The sequence below is a fragment of the Oncorhynchus nerka genome, linkage group LG18 (assembly GCF_034236695.1).
Source record: "Oncorhynchus nerka isolate Pitt River linkage group LG18, Oner_Uvic_2.0, whole genome shotgun sequence".
NCBI classification, from domain to species: domain Eukaryota; kingdom Metazoa; phylum Chordata; class Actinopteri; order Salmoniformes; family Salmonidae; genus Oncorhynchus; species Oncorhynchus nerka.
In genome coordinates, this window is record NC_088413.1 from 16,094,282 (window position 1) to 16,110,702 (window position 16,421).

Consider the following 16,421-nt stretch of genomic DNA (forward strand, 5'->3'; position numbering starts at 1 on the left):
TTGCCTCTCTCTGTCTCTGTGTGTGTATTTCTGTCTAATTAGTGGATTGTCAAACACACACACACTCATTTACTTTCTGTAATGAGGAGTATGCTGTCACTGCGTGCTCTCAGGGTGAACCGCTCCTCCATTCATCTCCATCAGGAATGTGTGTCAGGCGCCCTGGTGTGTTGTGTCAGGCTCTGTGGGTGTGTGTAATGTTTGTGTGTGTGTGATGGATCACAGGGCGTGGGCTCGCCCCAGGTGTCCATTAGCGAGGGCGCGCCCCTCTCTTCTATAGTTCCACCTCTTTTAATCTGCCTGTTTATTTTCATCATCCCTCCCTCTCTCCTCCACTCTCATCCCTCCATCAAGGTGACCCCCACTGAGAAGGAGCAGTCAGGTGTTTATTTAGTGAAGACTTTATTCTGTTTGTTTAAAAGGAGTCTCTGACCCCCCCCCCCTCTCTCTCTCTCTCTCTCGCTCTCTGTATCTCTGTCTCTCTGTCTCTCTCTCTCTCTCTCTCTCTCTCTCTCTCTGTCTCTCTGATCTCTCTCTCTGTGTCTCTCTGATCTCTCTCTCTCTGCCCTCTCTCTCTCTCTCTCTCTCTCTCTCTGATCTCTCTCTCTCTGCCCCCTCTCTCTCTCTCTCTCTCTCTCTCTCTCTCTCTCTCTGTCTCTCTGATCTCTCTCTCTCTGCCTCTCTCTCTCTCTCTCTCTCTCTCTCTCTGTCTCTCTGTCTCTCTGATCTCTCTCTCTCTGCCTCTCTCTCTCTCTGTCTCTCTGTCTCTCTGATCTCTCTCTCTGCCTCTCTCTCTCTCTCTCTCTCTCTGTCTCTCTGATCTCTCTCTCTCTCTCTCTCTCTCTCTCTCACTCTTTCTCTCTCATTCTCTCTCTCTCTTTCTCTCTCTCTCTCTTTCTCAATTCAATTCAAGGGGCTTTATTGGCATGGGAAACATAGGTTAACATTGCCAAAGCAAGTGAAAAGTGAAATAAACAATACAAATGAACAGTAAATATTACACTCACACAAGTTCCAAAATAATAGTGGGGTTGGGCCTGTTGTTCTGCTCACGGCCTGGGCATATGAGCTGCTGTCATGTTGAGGTCCTTGCAACAGGTGCGGGGGGGGGCATGTATACATTAGGTTTGAGGCACAGTCTCGCAAAATGCTTGCATTCATCCGCTGTTTGGTGGCAGGGTGGAGATAAGATGTATAAGATGTTTTTTCAATCACTCCCTTTCCTGCTGGGGCCACCCTTTCCTGCTGTGGCCACCCTTTCCTGCTGTGGCCACACTTTCCTGCTGTGGCCACCCTTTCCTGCTGTGGCCACCCTTTCCTGCTGTGGCCACCCTTTCCTGCTGTGGCCACCCTTTCCTGCTGTGGCCACCCTTTCCTGCTGTGGCCACACTTTCCTGCTGTGGCCACACTTTCCTGCTGGGACCACCCTTTCCTGCTGGGACCACCCTTTCCTGCTGGGACCACCCTTTCCTGCTGGGACCACCCTTTCCTGCTGGGACCACCCTTTCCTGCTGGGACCACCCTTTCCTGCTGGGACCACCCTTTCCTGCTGGGGCCACCCTTTCCTGCTGGGGCCACCCTCTCCTGCTGTGGCCACCCTTTCCTGCTGTGGCCACACTTTCCTGCTGGGACCACCCTTTCCTGCTGGGACCACCCTCTCCTGCTGTGGCCACCCTTTCCTGCTGTGGCCACACTTTCCTGCTGGGACATTTACATTTTACATTTCCTGCTGGGACCACCCTTTCCTGCAGGGGCCACCCTTTCCTGCTGGGACCACCCTTTCCTGCTGGGGCCACCCTTTCCTGCTGGGGCCACCCTTTCCTGCTGGGGCTACCCTTTCCTGCTGGGGCCACCCTTTCCTGCTGGGCCCTCAGGTCGTTTGTGCCCGTGTGAATTATGATGTGGCTGGGGGACCCTAGTTTGTCCTCTGACAACAGCTCCAGGACATGTCTAGTGTTTGTCCTCTGACAACAGCTCCAGGACATGTCTAGTGTCTGTCCTCTGACAACAACTCCAGGACATGTCTAGTGTTTGTCCTCTGACAACAGCTCCAGGACCTGTGGGGGCTGTTAGGAGTGGTAGGGCTGTTGGAGGAGCTGTCAGGGGGCTGTTAGGAGTGGTAGGGCTGTTGGAGGAGCTGACAGGGGGCTGTTAGGAGTGGTAGGGCTGTTGGAGGAGCTGTCAGGGGGCTGTTAGGAGTGGTAGGGCTGTTGGAGGAGCTGACAGGGGGCTGTTAGGAGTGGTAGGGCTGTTAGGAGTGGTAGGGCTGTTGGAGGAGCTGACAGGGGCTGTTAGGAGTGGTAGGGCTGTTAGGAGTGGTAGGGCTGTTGGAGGAGCTGACAGGGGCTGTTAGGAGTGGTAGGGCTGTTGGAGGAGCTGACAGGGGGCTGTTAGGAGTGGTAGGGCTGTTGGAGGAGCTGACAGGGGCTGTTAGGAGTGGTAGGGCTGTTGGAGGAGCTGACAGGGGGCTGTTAGGAGTGGTAGGGCTGTTGGAGGAGCTGACAGGGGGCTGTTAGGAGTGGTAGGGCTGTTGGAGGAGCTGACAGGGGGCTGTTAGGAGTGGTAGGGCTGTTGGAGGAGCTGACAGGGGCTGTTAGGAGTGGTAGGGCTGTTGGAGGAGCTGACAGGGGGCTGTTAGGAGTGGTAGGGCTGTTGGAGGAGCTGACAGGGGGCTGTTAGGAGTGGTAGGGCTGTTTGAGGAGCTGACAGGGGCTGTTAGGAGTGGTAGGGCTGTTGGAGGAGCTGTCAGGGGGCTGTTGGAGTGGTAGGGCTGTTGGAGGAGCTCAGGGGGCTGTTAGGAGTGGTAGGGCTGTTGGAGGAGCTGACAGGGGGCTGTTAGGAGTGGTAGACCTGTTGGAGGAGCTGACAGGGGGCTGTTAGGAGTGGTAGGGCTGTTGGAGGAGCTGACAGGGGGCTGTTAGGAGTGGTAGGGCTGTTGGAGGAGCTGACAGGGGGCTGTTAGGAGTGGTAGGGCTGTTGGAGGAGCTGACAGGGGGCTGTTAGGAGTGGTAGGGCTGTTGGAGGAGCTGACAGGGGGCTGTTAGGAGTGGTAGGGCTGTTGGAGGAGCTGACAGGGGGCTGTTAGGAGTGGTAGGGCTGTTGGAGGAGCTGACAGGGGGCTGTTAGGAGTGGTAGGGCTGTTGGAGGAGCTGACAGGGGGCTGTTAGGAGTGGTAGGGCTGTTGGAGGAGCTGACAGGGGCTGTTAGGAGTGGTAGGGCTGTTGGAGGAGCTGAGGGGCTGTTAGGAGTGGTAGGGCTGTTGGAGGAGCTTAGGAGTGGTAGGGCTGTTGGAGGAGCTGACAGGGGGCTGTTAGGAGTGGTAGGGCTGTTGGAGGAGCTGACAGGGGGCTGTTAGGAGTGGTAGGCTGTTGGGGGAGCTGTCAGGGGGCTGTTAGGAGTGGTAGGGCTGTTGGAGGAGCTGACAGGGGCTGTTAGGAGTGGTAGGGCTGTTGGAGGAGCTGACAGGGGGGGCTGTTAGGGAGTGGTAGGGCTGTTGGAGGAGCTGACAGGGGCTGTTAGGAGTGGTAGGGCTGTTGGAGGAGCTGACAGGGGGCTGTTAGGAGTGGTAGGGCTGTTGGAGGAGCTGACAGGGGGCTGTTAGGAGTGGTAGGGCTGTTGGAGGAGCTGACAGGGGGCTGTTAGGAGTGGTAGGGCTGTTGGAGGAGCTGACATGGGGCTGTTAGGAGTGGTAGGGCTGTTGGGAGTGGTAGGGCTGTTGGAGGAGCTGACAGGGGGCTGTTAGGAGTGGTAGGGCTGTTGGAGGAGCTGACAGGGGGCTGTTAGGAGTGGTAGGGCTGTTGGAGGAGCTGACAGGGGGCTGTTAGGAGTGGTAGGGCTGTTAGGAGTGGTAGGGCTGTTGGAGGAGCTGACAGGGGGCTGTTAGGAGTGGTAGGGCTGTTGGAGGAGCTGACAGGGGGCTGTTAGGAGTGGTAGGGCTGTTGGAGGAGCTGACAGGGGGCTGTTAGGAGTGGTAGGGCTGTTGGAGGAGCTGACAGGGGGCTGTTAGGAGTGGTAGGGCTGTTGGAGGAGCTGACAGGGGGCTGTTAGGAGTGGTAGGGCTGTTGGGCTGGTGGGTCCTCTGTTGTCTGTCCCATCGTGGTGTTGAAGTTGTGGTCCGGGTCTGAGGTGGGCTGTTCTGCTGGCTTCTCTGGGGGAGTGTCCTGCTCTCTGTCACACCTCAGCTTTCTCACCTCCTCCTTCACTGATGTTAGCTGTTCCATGTGTTCCTCTCTCCTCCTTCACTGCTGTTAGCTGTTCCATGTGTTCCTCTCTCTCCTCCTTCACTGCTGTTAGCTGTTCCATGTGTTCCTCTCCCTCCTCCTTCACTGCTGTTAGCTGTCTCATGTGTTCCTCTTTCTCCTCCTTCACTGCTGTTAGCTGTTCCATGTGTTCCTCTCTCCTCCTTCACTGCTGTTAGCAGTTCCATGTGTTCCTCTCTCCTCCTTCACTGCTGTTAGCTGTTCCATGTGTTCCTCTCTCGTCCTTCACTGCTGTTAGCTGTTCCATGTGTTCCTCTCCCTCCTCTTTCACTGATGTTAGCTGTTCCATGTGTACCTCTCCCTCCTTCACTGCTGTTAGCTGGTCTGTGTTAATATAGCACTGTGCCAGGGGATGGTCTGTGTTAATATAGCACTGTGCCAGGGGATGGTCTGGTTAATATAGCACTGTGCCAGGGGATGGTCTGGTTAATATAGCACTGTGCCAGGGGATGGTCTGGTTAATATAGCACTGTGCCAGGGGATGGTCTGGTTAATATAGCACTGTGCCAGGGGATGGTCTGGTTAATATAGCACTGTACCATGGGATGGTCTGTGTTAATATAACACTGTACCAGGGTATGGTCTGGTTAATATAACACTGTGCCAGGGGATGGTCTGTGTGAATATAGCACTGTGCCAGGGGATGGTCTGTGTTAATATAGCACTGTACCAGGGTATGGTCTGGTTAATATAACACTGTGCCAGGGGATGGTCTGTGTTAATATAGCACTGTGCCAGGGGATGGTCTGGTTAATATAGCACTGTGCCAGGGGATGGTCTGGTTAATATAGCACTGTACCAGGGGGTGGTCTGTGTTAATATAACACTGTGCCAGGGGATGGTCTGTGAATATAGCACTGTGCCAGGGGATGGTCTGTGTTAATATAGCACTGTACCATGGGACTGTAGCACTGTGCCAGGGGATGGTCTGTGTTAATATAGCACTGTGCCAGGGGATGGTCTGGTTAATATAGCACTGTGCCAGGGGATGGTCTGTGTTAATATAGCACTGTACCATGGGATGGTCTGTGTTAATATAGCACTGTGCCAGGGGATGGTCTGGTTAATATAACACTGTGCCAGGGGATGGTCTGTGTTAATATAGCACTGTACCATGGGATGGTCTGTGTTAATATAGCACTGTGCCAGGGGATGGTCTGTGTTAATATAGCACTGTGCCAGGGGATGGTCTGTGTTAATATAGCACTGTACCATGGGATGGTCTGTGTTAATATAGCACTGTACCAGGGGATGGTCTGTGTTAATATAGCACTGTACCAGGGGATGGTCTGTGTTAATATAGCACTGTGCCAGGGGATGGTCTGTGTTAATATAGCACTGTACCAGGGGATGGTCTGTGTTAATATAGCACTGTGCCAGGGGATGGTCTGGTTAATATAACACTGTGCCAGGGGATGGTCTGTGTTAATATAGCACTGTGCCAGGGGATGGTCTGTGTTAATATAGCACTGTGTCAGGGGATGGTCTGTGTTAATATAGCACTGTACCATGGGATGGTCTGTGTTAATATAGCACTGTGCCAGGGGATGGTCTGTGTTAAATAGCACTGTACCAGGGGATGGTCTGTGTTAATATAGCACTGTGCTAGGGGATTGTCTGTGTTAATATAGCACTGTACCAGGGGATGGTCTGTGTTAATATAGCACTGTGCTAGGGGATTGTCTGTTAATATAGCACTGTGCTAGGGGATTGTCTGTTAATATAGCACTGTGCCAGGAGATGGTCTGTGTGGAAAGTAGCAGTCAGCAAATAGTGTCTGTAATTTTGAGGTTTTGATGTAGAGGGTAGTATCCTGTATAAGTCCTTGCGAAAAAAAACATCTACATTTATCTAATTATTTTTTTGGCAGAAGAACTCAGGATCCCATGGCCCCTCTCTCTGTCTCTTTATGTCTGGAAGGAATGTCTCTCTCTCTCTCTCTCTCTCTCTCTCTCTCTCTCTCTTCCCCTCTCTCTGTCTCTTTATGTCTGGAAGGAATGTCTCTCTCTCTCTCTCTCTCTCTCTCTCTCTCTCTCTCTCTCTCTCTCTCTCTCTCTCTCTCTCTCTTCCCCTCTCTCTGTCTCTTTATGTCTGGAAGGAATGTCTCTCTCTCTCTCTCTCTCTCTCTCTCTCTCTGTCTCTTTATCTCTCTCTCTCTCTCTCTCTCTCTCTCTCTCTCTCTCTCTTTCTGTCTGGAAGGAATTCTCCCTCTCTCTCTCTCTCTCTCTCTCTCTCTCTCTCTCTCTCTCTCTCTCTCTCTCTCTCTCTTCCCTCTCTCTGTCTCTCTCTCTCTCTCTCTCTCTCTTCTCTCTCTCTCTCTCTCTCTCTCTCTCCTCTCCCTCTCCTCTCTTCCTCCTCTCTCTCCTCTCTTCTTCTTCACCCACTCTCTCCTACAATCTAACCATCCCCTCCTCTTTCCCCCCTGTAGTGGCCCCGTGAGGCCCTCCTCTCCGTGTCCCAGACCTTCTTCCAGAACGTGGAGTTTGGCAGTGAGGAGATGAAGGATCGTTTCAGTGAGATGTGTGTGGAGATCCACGTCAGTGTGACAGACATGGCCGAGAGGTTCTACTCTGAGCTGAGACGACGCTACTACACTACCCCCACCTCTTACCTGGAACTGATTAACCTCTACCTGGCCATGTTGGGAGAGAAGAGACAGCAACTAGTGGCTGTAAGAGATCAGTAATACTACTGATTAATACTGTTATTAACCTCTAACTGGCCATGTTGGGGGAGAAGAGACAGCAACAGATCTATAATACTGTTTAGCAATAGTAAACACAGCGGCTGTGAGACATCCATAATATGTATTATTTAACGTTATCAATACTCCAGTTTAGCACACTGTGCTTTCTTTGAAATGTGGCTATTTCTCTGAATGGGCGTCAATTCTATACTCCATTCAATCCAAGAAATGTAATTGCTTCTGTGTGCCTGTGTGTGTTTGTGTCTGTGTGTGTGTGTGTGTGTTTGCATGACCGTGTGTGTGTGTGTATCCCTGTGTGTGTGTTCCTGTGTGTGTTCCTACTTGTGCCTGTGTTTCTTTATGTGTGTGTGTGTGTGTGTGTGTGTGTGTGTGTGTGTGTGTGTGTGTGTGTGTGTGTATTCCTGTGTGTGCAGGCTCGTGACAGGGTAAAGAATGGTCTGACTAAGCTGTTGGAGACCAACGTGTTGGTGGATAAGATGAAGGTAGACCTGTCAGCTCTGGAGCCTGTCCTCAAACAAAAGTCTATAGACGTCAACGCCCTCATGGGGAAACTAGCCGTGGACCAGGAGAGCGCCGACAAGGTGGGTGTAGAGTGGAGCTAGAGAAACTAGCCGTGGACCAGGAGAGGGTGGAGCTAGGGAAACTAGTCGTTGACCAGGAGAGGGTGGAGCTAGGGAAACTAGTCGTTGACCAGGAGAGGGTGGAGCTAGGGAAACTAGTCGTTGACCAGGAGAGGGTGGAGCTAGGGAAACTAGTCGTTGACCAGGAGAGGGTGGAGCTAGGGAAACTAGTCGTTGACCAGGAGAGGGTGGAGCTAGGGAAACTGGTCGTTGACCAGGAGAGGGTGGAGCTAGGGAAACTAGTCGTTGACCAGGAGAGGGTGGAGCTAGGGAAACTAGTCGTGGACGAGGAGAGGGTGGAGCTAGGGAAACTAGTCGTGGACCAGGAGAGGGTGGAGCTAGGGAAACTAGTCGTTGACCAGGAGAGGGTGGAGCTAGGGAAACTAGTCGTTGACCAGGAGAGGGTGGAGCTAGGGAAACTAGTCGTTGACCAGGAGAGGGTGGAGCTAGGGAAACTAGTCGTTGACCAGGAGAGGGTGGAGCTAGGACTACTAGTCGTTGACCAGGAGAGGGTGGAGCTAGGGAATCTAGTCGTGGACCAGGAGAGGGTGGAGCTAGGGAAACTAGTCGTTGACCAGGAGAGGGTGGAGCTAGAGAAACTAGTCGTTGACCAGGAAAGGGTGGAGCTAGGGAAACTAGTCGTTGACCAGGAGAGGGTGGAGCTAGGACTACTAGTCGTTGACCAGGAGAGGGTGGAGCTAGGGAAACTAGTCGTGGACCAGGAGAGGGTGGAGCTAGGGAAACTAGTCGTTGACCAGGAGAGGGTGGAGCTAGGGAAACTAGTCGTTGACCAGGAGAGGGTGGAGCTAGGGAAACTAGTCGTTGACCAGGAGAGGGTGGACCTAGGGAAACTGGTCGTTGACCAGGAGAGGGTGGAGCTAGGGAAACTAGTCGTTGACCAGGAGAGGGTGGAGCTAGGGAAACTAGTCGTGGACCAGGAGAGGGTGGAGCTAGGGAAACTAGTCGTGGACCAGGAGAGGGTGGAGCTAGGGAAACTAGTCGTGGACCAGGAGAGGGTGGAGCTAGGGAAACTAGTCGTTGACCAGGAGAGGGTGGAGCTAGGGAAACTAGTCGTTGACCAGGAGAGGGTGGAGCTAGGGAAACTAGTCGTTGACCAGGAGAGGGTGGAGCTAGGGAAACTAGTCGTTGACCAGGAGAGGGTGGAGCTAGGACTACTAGTCGTTGACCAGGAGAGGGTGGAGCTAGGGAAACTAGTCGTGGACCAGGAGAGGGTGGAGCTAGGGAAACTAGTCGTTGACCAGGAGAGGATGGAGCTAGAGAAACTAGTCGTTGACCAGGAAAGGGTGGAGCTAGGGAAACTAGTCGTTGACCAGGAGAGGGTGGAGCTAGGACTACTAGTCGTTGACCAGGAGAGGGTGGAGCTAGGGAAACTAGTCGTGGACCAGGAGAGGGTGGAGCTAGGGAAACTAGTCGTTGACCAGGAGAGGGTGGAGCTAGAGAAACTAGTCGTTGACCAGGAGAGGGTGGAGCTAGGGAAACTAGTCGTTGACCAGGAGAGGGTGGAGCTAAGGAAACTAGTCGTAGACCAGGAGAGGGTGGAGCTAGGGAAACTAGTCGTTGACCAGGAGAGGGTGGAGCTAGGGAAACTAGTCGTTGACCAGGAGAGGGTGGAGCTAGGGAAACTAGTCGTTGACCAGGAGAGGGTGGAGCTAGAGAAACTAGTCGTTGACCAGGAGAGGGTGGAGCTAGGGAAACTAGTCGTTGACCAGGAGAGGGTGGAGCTAGGGAAACTAGTCGTTGACCAGGAGAGGGTGGAGCTAGGGAAACTAGTCGTTGACGAGGAGAGGGTGGAGCTAGGGAAACTAGTCGTTGACCAGGAGAGGGTGGAGCTAGGGCAACTAGTCGATGACCAGAGAGGGTGGAGCTAAGGAAACTAGTCGTTGACCAGGAGAGGGTGGAGCTAGGGAAACTAGTCGATGACCAGAGAGGGTGGAGCTAGGGAAACTAGTCGTTGACCAGAGAGGGTGGAGCTAAGGAAACTAGTCGTAGACCAGGAGAGAGTTGACAAGGGTGGGCATTTTTTGTTTGAATGTTTGTATGTGTCTTGGGGAAATGTGTGTGTTTCTAGGTGTTAGTGTTTTGTCCTCCTCTTTTTTTTCTTCATGTGCACGTCCTATTCTGTCTGTCTGTCTGTCTGTCTGTCTGTCTGTCTGTCTGTCTGTCTGTCTGTCTGTCTGTCTGTCTGTCTGTCTGTCTCTGTGTGTGTGTCTGTCTGTCTGTCTGTTGGTCTGTGTGTGTCTGTCTGTCTGTCTGTCTGTGTGTCTCTGTGTGTGTGTGTGTGTGTGTGTGTGTGTGTGTGTGTGTGTGTGTGTGTGTGTGTGTGTGTCTGTCTGTCTGTCTGTGTGTCCCCAGGTGCGTAAAGTGGTGAAGGAGGATGAGGCCCTGGCCAAGGTGAAGGCTGAGGACACCCAGGCCATAGCAGCAGACGCCCAGAGGGATCTAGACGAGGCTCTGCCCGCTCTGGAAGGTGCCAACAAGGCCCTGGACTCACTGGACAAGGCAGACATCTCAGAGATCAGGGTCTTCACCAAACCACCTGACATGGTTATGACTGTCATGGAGGCCGTCTGCATCCTGCTGGGCAGCAAGTCAGTCCACTAACAACACTTAGATAACGTATTGACAACGTTGTGATTGATGCATGTCAGTCCACTAACAACACTTAGATAACGTATTGACAACGTTGTGATTGATGCATGTCAGTCCACTAACAACACTTAGATAACGTATTGACAACGTTGTGATTGATGCATGTCAGTCCACTAACAACACTTAGATAACGGATTGACAACGTTGTGATTGATGCATGTCAGTCCACTAACAACACTTAGATAACGTATTGACAACGTTGTGATTGATGCATGTCAGTCCACTAACAACACTTAGATAACGTATTGACAATGTTGTGATTGATGCATTGATGCAGATGTTAATGCGAGTGTAGCGAAATGCTTGTGCTTCTAGTGCTTCTAGTTCCGACCATGCAGTAATAACCAACGAGTAATCTAACCTAACAATTCCATACACACAAGTGTAAAGGAATGAATAAGAATATGTACATATAAATATATGGATGAGCGATGGCCGAGTAGCACAGGCAAGGTGCAATAGATGGTATAAGATACAGTAGATACATATGAGATGAGTAATGGAATACATGTTAACATTATTAAAGTTGCATTGTTTCAAGTGACTAGTGATCAATTTATTGAAGTGGCCAGTGATTTGAGTCTCTATGTTGGCAGCAGCCTCTCTGAGTTAGTGATGACTATTTAACAGTCTGATGGCCTTGAGATAGAAGCTGTTTTTCAGTCTCTCGGTCCCAGCTTTGATGCACTTGTACTGACCTCACCTTCTGGATGATAGCGGTGTGAACAGGCAGTGGCTCGGGTGGTTGTTGTCCTTGATGATCTTCATGGCCTTCCTGTGACATCGGGTGGTGTAGGTGTCCTGGAGGGCAGGTAGTTTGCCCCCGGTGATGCGTTGTGCAGAATGCACCACCCTCTGGAAAGCCTTACGGTTGTGGGCGGTGCAGTTGCCGTACCAGGCGGTGATACAGCCCGACAGGATGCTCTCGTTTGTGCATCTGTAAAAGTTTGTCAGGGTTTTAAGTGACAAGCCACATTTCTTCAGCCTCCTGAGGTTGAAGAGGCGCTGTTGTGCCTTCACCACACTGTCTGTGTGGGTGGACCATTTCAGTTTGTCTGTGATGTGTACGCCCAGGAACGTTCCAACTTCTCCACTGCTGTCCCTTCGATGTGGATAGGGGGGTGCTCTCTCTGCTGTTGGGTACAGGAGGGGGCTGAGCACGCACCCTGTGGGGCACCAGTGTTGAGGGTCAGCAAATTGGAGATGTTGTTTCCTACCTTCACCACGTGGGAGCGGCCCGTTAGAAAGTACAGGACCCAATTGCACAGGGCGGGTTGAGACCCAGGGCCTCCAGCTTGATGATGAGCTTGGAGGGTACTACTATATGGTGTTGAATGCTGAGCTGTAGTCAATTAATAGGTATTCCTCTTGTACAGATGGGACAGGGCAGTGTGCACTGATTGCATCGTCTGTGGACCTGTTGGGGCGGTATGCAAACTGAAGTGGGTCTAGGGCAGGGGTGTCAAAGTCAAATGGACGGAGGGCCAAATAAAAAAATCAGCTACAAGACGAGGGCCGGACTGTTCGAATGTTCATTGAAAAAATTTTAAATGACGCATATAGTCTAGTGAACCTAATTGAACCTACTGAAAACCTAACAAATATATTACAATATGATCAGATAAATAAAGCAATATTTTCTTATGGCTCTGTCAGTAATCTTTAATTTTCAACAGACACAAAAGACAAATTTCCTTTATATAAATATCCCCATAACATGAACATTAAATGAAAGAAACCGGTATTCAATGCAACATCAGTAGACTATATTTTCTATTTTAGCAAAAGTGGGCTAAATTTACTTCAAAGAAAAAACAATAATAGCAATTTTCTATCATCCACTCAACTGAAATATTTTTAAAATATAATTGGATTGAAATACAAAAAAATAAAGTGCAAAAATCTATTAATCAAAAACAACACTTTGTTTAAGGAGAAGTAACATGCAGTGAAAACAAATATTAAATTTTAACTTTTAAACTTGAACTGAGTAAAAACTCTAAATATGTGATTGCACAGTAATGTTCACTTGTTTGAGGTTGAGGGTGATACTTGGTGGTGTCCCATCTTTTCCACAAGTTCATCAATGTTCGGGGTAAGGCTCTGAGCTGAAGAAATCCTCAGAATTGAGTGGAGGTGTTCAGCAGTAAGTCGACTTCTGTGTGATGTTTTGTTCAGGTTCATCAAAGAAAACAGTTGTTCACACAGGTATGTGCTGCCAAACATAGACAACGTTTGAGCAGCCTGGATGCGCAGCTGGGGCATTGTGCCGGAGGAAACGGGCGAACTCCGCAGCACCCACTGCCGCATATTTTGCCCTCAGTGCATCATTGCATTGGAGGTCAATCAACTCCATTTGGAGGTTTGGTGGTGAGCTTTCCACGTCAACAGCAAATGGGTTATGAGCAGTTCCAACCTGCTTTTTGTGCTTCAAAGTCAGCAAATCGGCGTCGAAAGTCAGCGGCAAGCATACCTATTTTATCAGCCAACTGTGTGCTCGGGAACGCACTGGTAGAGAGCTTCTCTTTCATGGTCTGGCAGCTGGGAAAGTGGCTCAAATTTTCTTTCCGCATCTGCGTCTCCCACAGAGTCAGTTTGGTTTTAAATGCCTTCACTGTACTGTACATATCAGAGATGACACGATCCCGACCCTGCAGCTGCAAGTTTATTGCATTCAGATGACTCGTAATGTCACACAGAAAAGCCATTTCACACAGAAACATTTCGTCTCGGAGTTGTGTTGTGTCTTTCCCTTTGCTGTCCAAGAACATCTCCTCACGAAGCTGATGAAACATCTTTGAAGCACCTTTCCCTGGCTTAGCCATCGCACCTCTGTGTGATAAGGCAAATCACCATGCTCCGTTTCTAACTCCGTCAGAAATGCCTTGAACTGGCGGTGATTCAAACCTTTGGCTCTGATAAAGTTAACTGTGAGCGTGATGATGCTCATTACATGCTCCATTTTCAAGGCTTTATAAGATACAACGCTTCCTGGTGTATGATACAATGATAAGCTGTCAGCTCACCTGTCGCGTTTTCCTCTTGCATCTTTTGTATCTTCGCCACCAGTCCGCTCCTGTGTCCACACATCGCAGGTGCTCCGTCGGTTGTCAAACCCACGAGTTTTTCCCAAGGCAGCTCCATCTCATTTACACATCTTGACACCTCTTCATACAAATCATGCCCCGTAGTTGTGCCATGCATAGGACGTAAAGCCAAAAACTCCTCTGTCACGCTTAGGTTGGAGTCCACTCCGCGGATGAAAATTGACAACTGGGCAATGTCAGAAATGTCGGTGCTCTCATCCACAGCCAAGGAATATGCAATAAAATCTTTTCCCTTTTTCACAAGCTGCTCTTTTAGATTGATGGACAACTGGTCTACTCTCTCGGCAATGGTGTTTCTGCTCAGACTCACATTTAAAAAGAGTTGCCTTTTTCTGGGCAAACTTCGTCACAAACTTTAATCATGCAGTTTTTGATGAAATCCCCTTCCGTAAATGGCCGGGCTGATTTAGCGATCTCTTCTGCCAAAATAAAACTGGCCTTGACAGCAGCCTGGCCTTGTGATTTGGCTTTTTGAACAGAGCCTGTCGAGATTTGAGGCCTCGTTTTAATTCCTCTGCCTTTTGTAGCCTTTGTTCCATGTCCATATTCTTGTTTTTGTGCGTGTTTCAGTTTTTCATAATGTCGTCTCAGATTATACTCTTTCAGTACCGCCACACTTTCTCCACACAGAAGACACACAGGTTTTCCAGCTACCTTCGTGAACATATACTCCGACTCCCACCTTGTTTGAAACCCCCCGGTTCTCAGTATCCACCTTCCGTTTTGCCATTTTTGATGGGTATCTGAAAGTTAATTTTACTGTGATGCTGACGACTGCTGTGCCAATAAATATTGAAATGAAGCAGCCTACTGCTCGGTGCGTCACCTTTGCATTGTGGGAAATGTAGTATTGGTGCGTGTAAAAGATCTGCGGGCTGCCGGCTTGCTGCGGGCCGGTTCTAATAATAAATCAAGATCATCCCAGGGGCCGTAAAAAACCTTCTTGCGGGCCGGATGTGGCCCGCGGGCCTTGACTCTGACATATGTGGTCTAGGGTATCAGGTAGGGTAGAGATGATATGATCCCTGACTAGTCTCTTAAAGCACTTCATGATGACAGAAGTGAGTGCTACGGGGCGATAGTCATTTAGTTCAGTTATCTTTGCCTTCTTGAGTACAGGAACAATGGTGGCCATCTTGAAGCATGTGGTGGCCACAGAGAAGGAGAGAGGGGGGTGGCGCGGTCCTTGTTAGTGGGCCGTGCCGGTGGCACTGTATTATCCTCAAAGCTGACAAAGAAGGTGTTTAGTGTGTCTGTAAGCGAGACGTCGGTGTCCGTGACGTGGCTGGTTTTCTTTGTGTAATCCGTGATTGCCTGTAGACCCTGCCACATACGTCTTGTATCTGAGCTGTTGAATTGCGACTCCACTTTGTCCCTATACCGACATTTCACTTGTTTGATTGCCTTGCGGAGGGAATAACTACACTGTTTATATTCGGCCATATTCCCAGTCCTCTTTCCATGGTTAAATGTGGTAGTTCGTGCTTTCAGTTTTGCACGATCCATCCACGGCTTCTGGTTAGGGTAGGTTTTAATAGTCATGGTGGGTACAATATCTCCAATGCACTTCTTTATAAACTCACTCACCGAGTCAGCATATAGACCGATGTTGTTCTCTGAGGCTGACCGGAACATTTCCCAGTCCGCGTGATCAAAACAATCTTGAAGCGTGGATTCCGATTGGTCAGACCAGCGTTGAATGGTTCTAGTCATGGGTACACCCTCTTTCAGTTTCTGCCTATAATACGGTAGAAGCAAGATGGAGTCATGGTCGGATTTGCCGAAGGGAGGACGAGGCTAACGTAGCAACAACTGATACGGATGTACCAGTGACTCCCAATGCAGACACACTGGGATGGAACTAGTGAAATGTAGGCCATGCATTATTTAAAAAGACTAAATGTATCTAGCCAGTGGGCTAGTTGGGTACATTGTCTACAAGCTGATCAGCACTAGCATCGGGCTACTGGGCTAGATACATGACCATCCCTGCATACAAACCACACATGTTGTCATTGACCCATAGACAGAAGGTAGCTGCAGGGTCCAGTATGGGAGACTGGCTGAGGTCAGTCACTACTCTGCTGCTGCTCTGCTTGACAAGAAGAGACTGAAGACTCATCATGTCCTCTTGTCTCTGTCTGTCTGATAGAATAATATGTCATCTGGATCGGTGGCTGGTGTTTTCTCTGCTGCTTCCTGTCTGTACTCATAGCAGGCCTGTTAGATAACATGACTCCAGCTGTATCTCTCACACATACGCACGCGCACACACACACACCACACACACACACCACACACACATACACGCACGCACGCACGTGCACACACACACCACACACACACCACATACACACACGCACGCACGCACGTGCACACACACACCACACACACACACACACCACACAACACACACACACATACACACTGTATCTCTCTCTCTCTTTACTTCAACTTTGTCTCTCTCTCTCTCTCCCACCTCTCCAGACCAGACTGGTCCAGTGCCAAGCAGGTGCTGGGTGACTCCTACTTCCTCAGGAAGCTGATGGAATATGACAAGGAAAACATTAAGCCCCAGATTCTCCAGAAGGTCACTAACTCTTTTGGACATTGTTGTTTTTTGATCATCTTCTATTCATGTCTTCCTGTATTGGCTTCATTATTTGTTTGTATTTCCCTCACTGCATTTGCAGAACCCCCCTCACTCTGGTCAAAAGTAGTGCACTATATAGGGAATAGGCCTCTGGTCAACAATAGTACGCTGTATAGGGTGCGGTTTGGAACACAAACTAAATAATGATGATTTTAATTGTTGTTGGTTTTTTTAGCTTCAGAAGTACGTGAACAACCCGGACTTTGTCCCTGAGAAGGTGGAAAAGGTGTCCAAGGCCTGCAAGTCCATGTGTATGTGGGTCCGGGCCATGGACCTCTACTCCAGAGTCCTCAAGGAGGTCGGACCCAAGAAAGAAAGACTGGCAGCCGCACAGGTCAGTGGCACACACACACACACACACACACACACACACACACACACACGCACGCCATCCACCCACTGGTT

At 50.2% G+C, this 16,421-nt stretch overlaps 1 protein-coding gene across 1 annotated transcript in view; it reads left to right on the plus strand.

Annotated features, from left to right (window-relative positions):
• Positions 1-16,421, plus strand: part of dnah6 (dynein, axonemal, heavy chain 6) — a 184,285-nt gene that overhangs the window by 91,074 nt on the left and 76,790 nt on the right. The window contains exons 43-47 of the mRNA XM_065004536.1: positions 6,688-6,930; positions 7,380-7,547; positions 9,960-10,195; positions 15,851-15,953; positions 16,192-16,350. Coding sequence (XP_064860608.1) covers positions 6,688-6,930; positions 7,380-7,547; positions 9,960-10,195; positions 15,851-15,953; positions 16,192-16,350 — 909 coding nt within the window. The remainder of the gene's footprint in view (positions 1-6,687; positions 6,931-7,379; positions 7,548-9,959; positions 10,196-15,850; positions 15,954-16,191; positions 16,351-16,421) is intronic.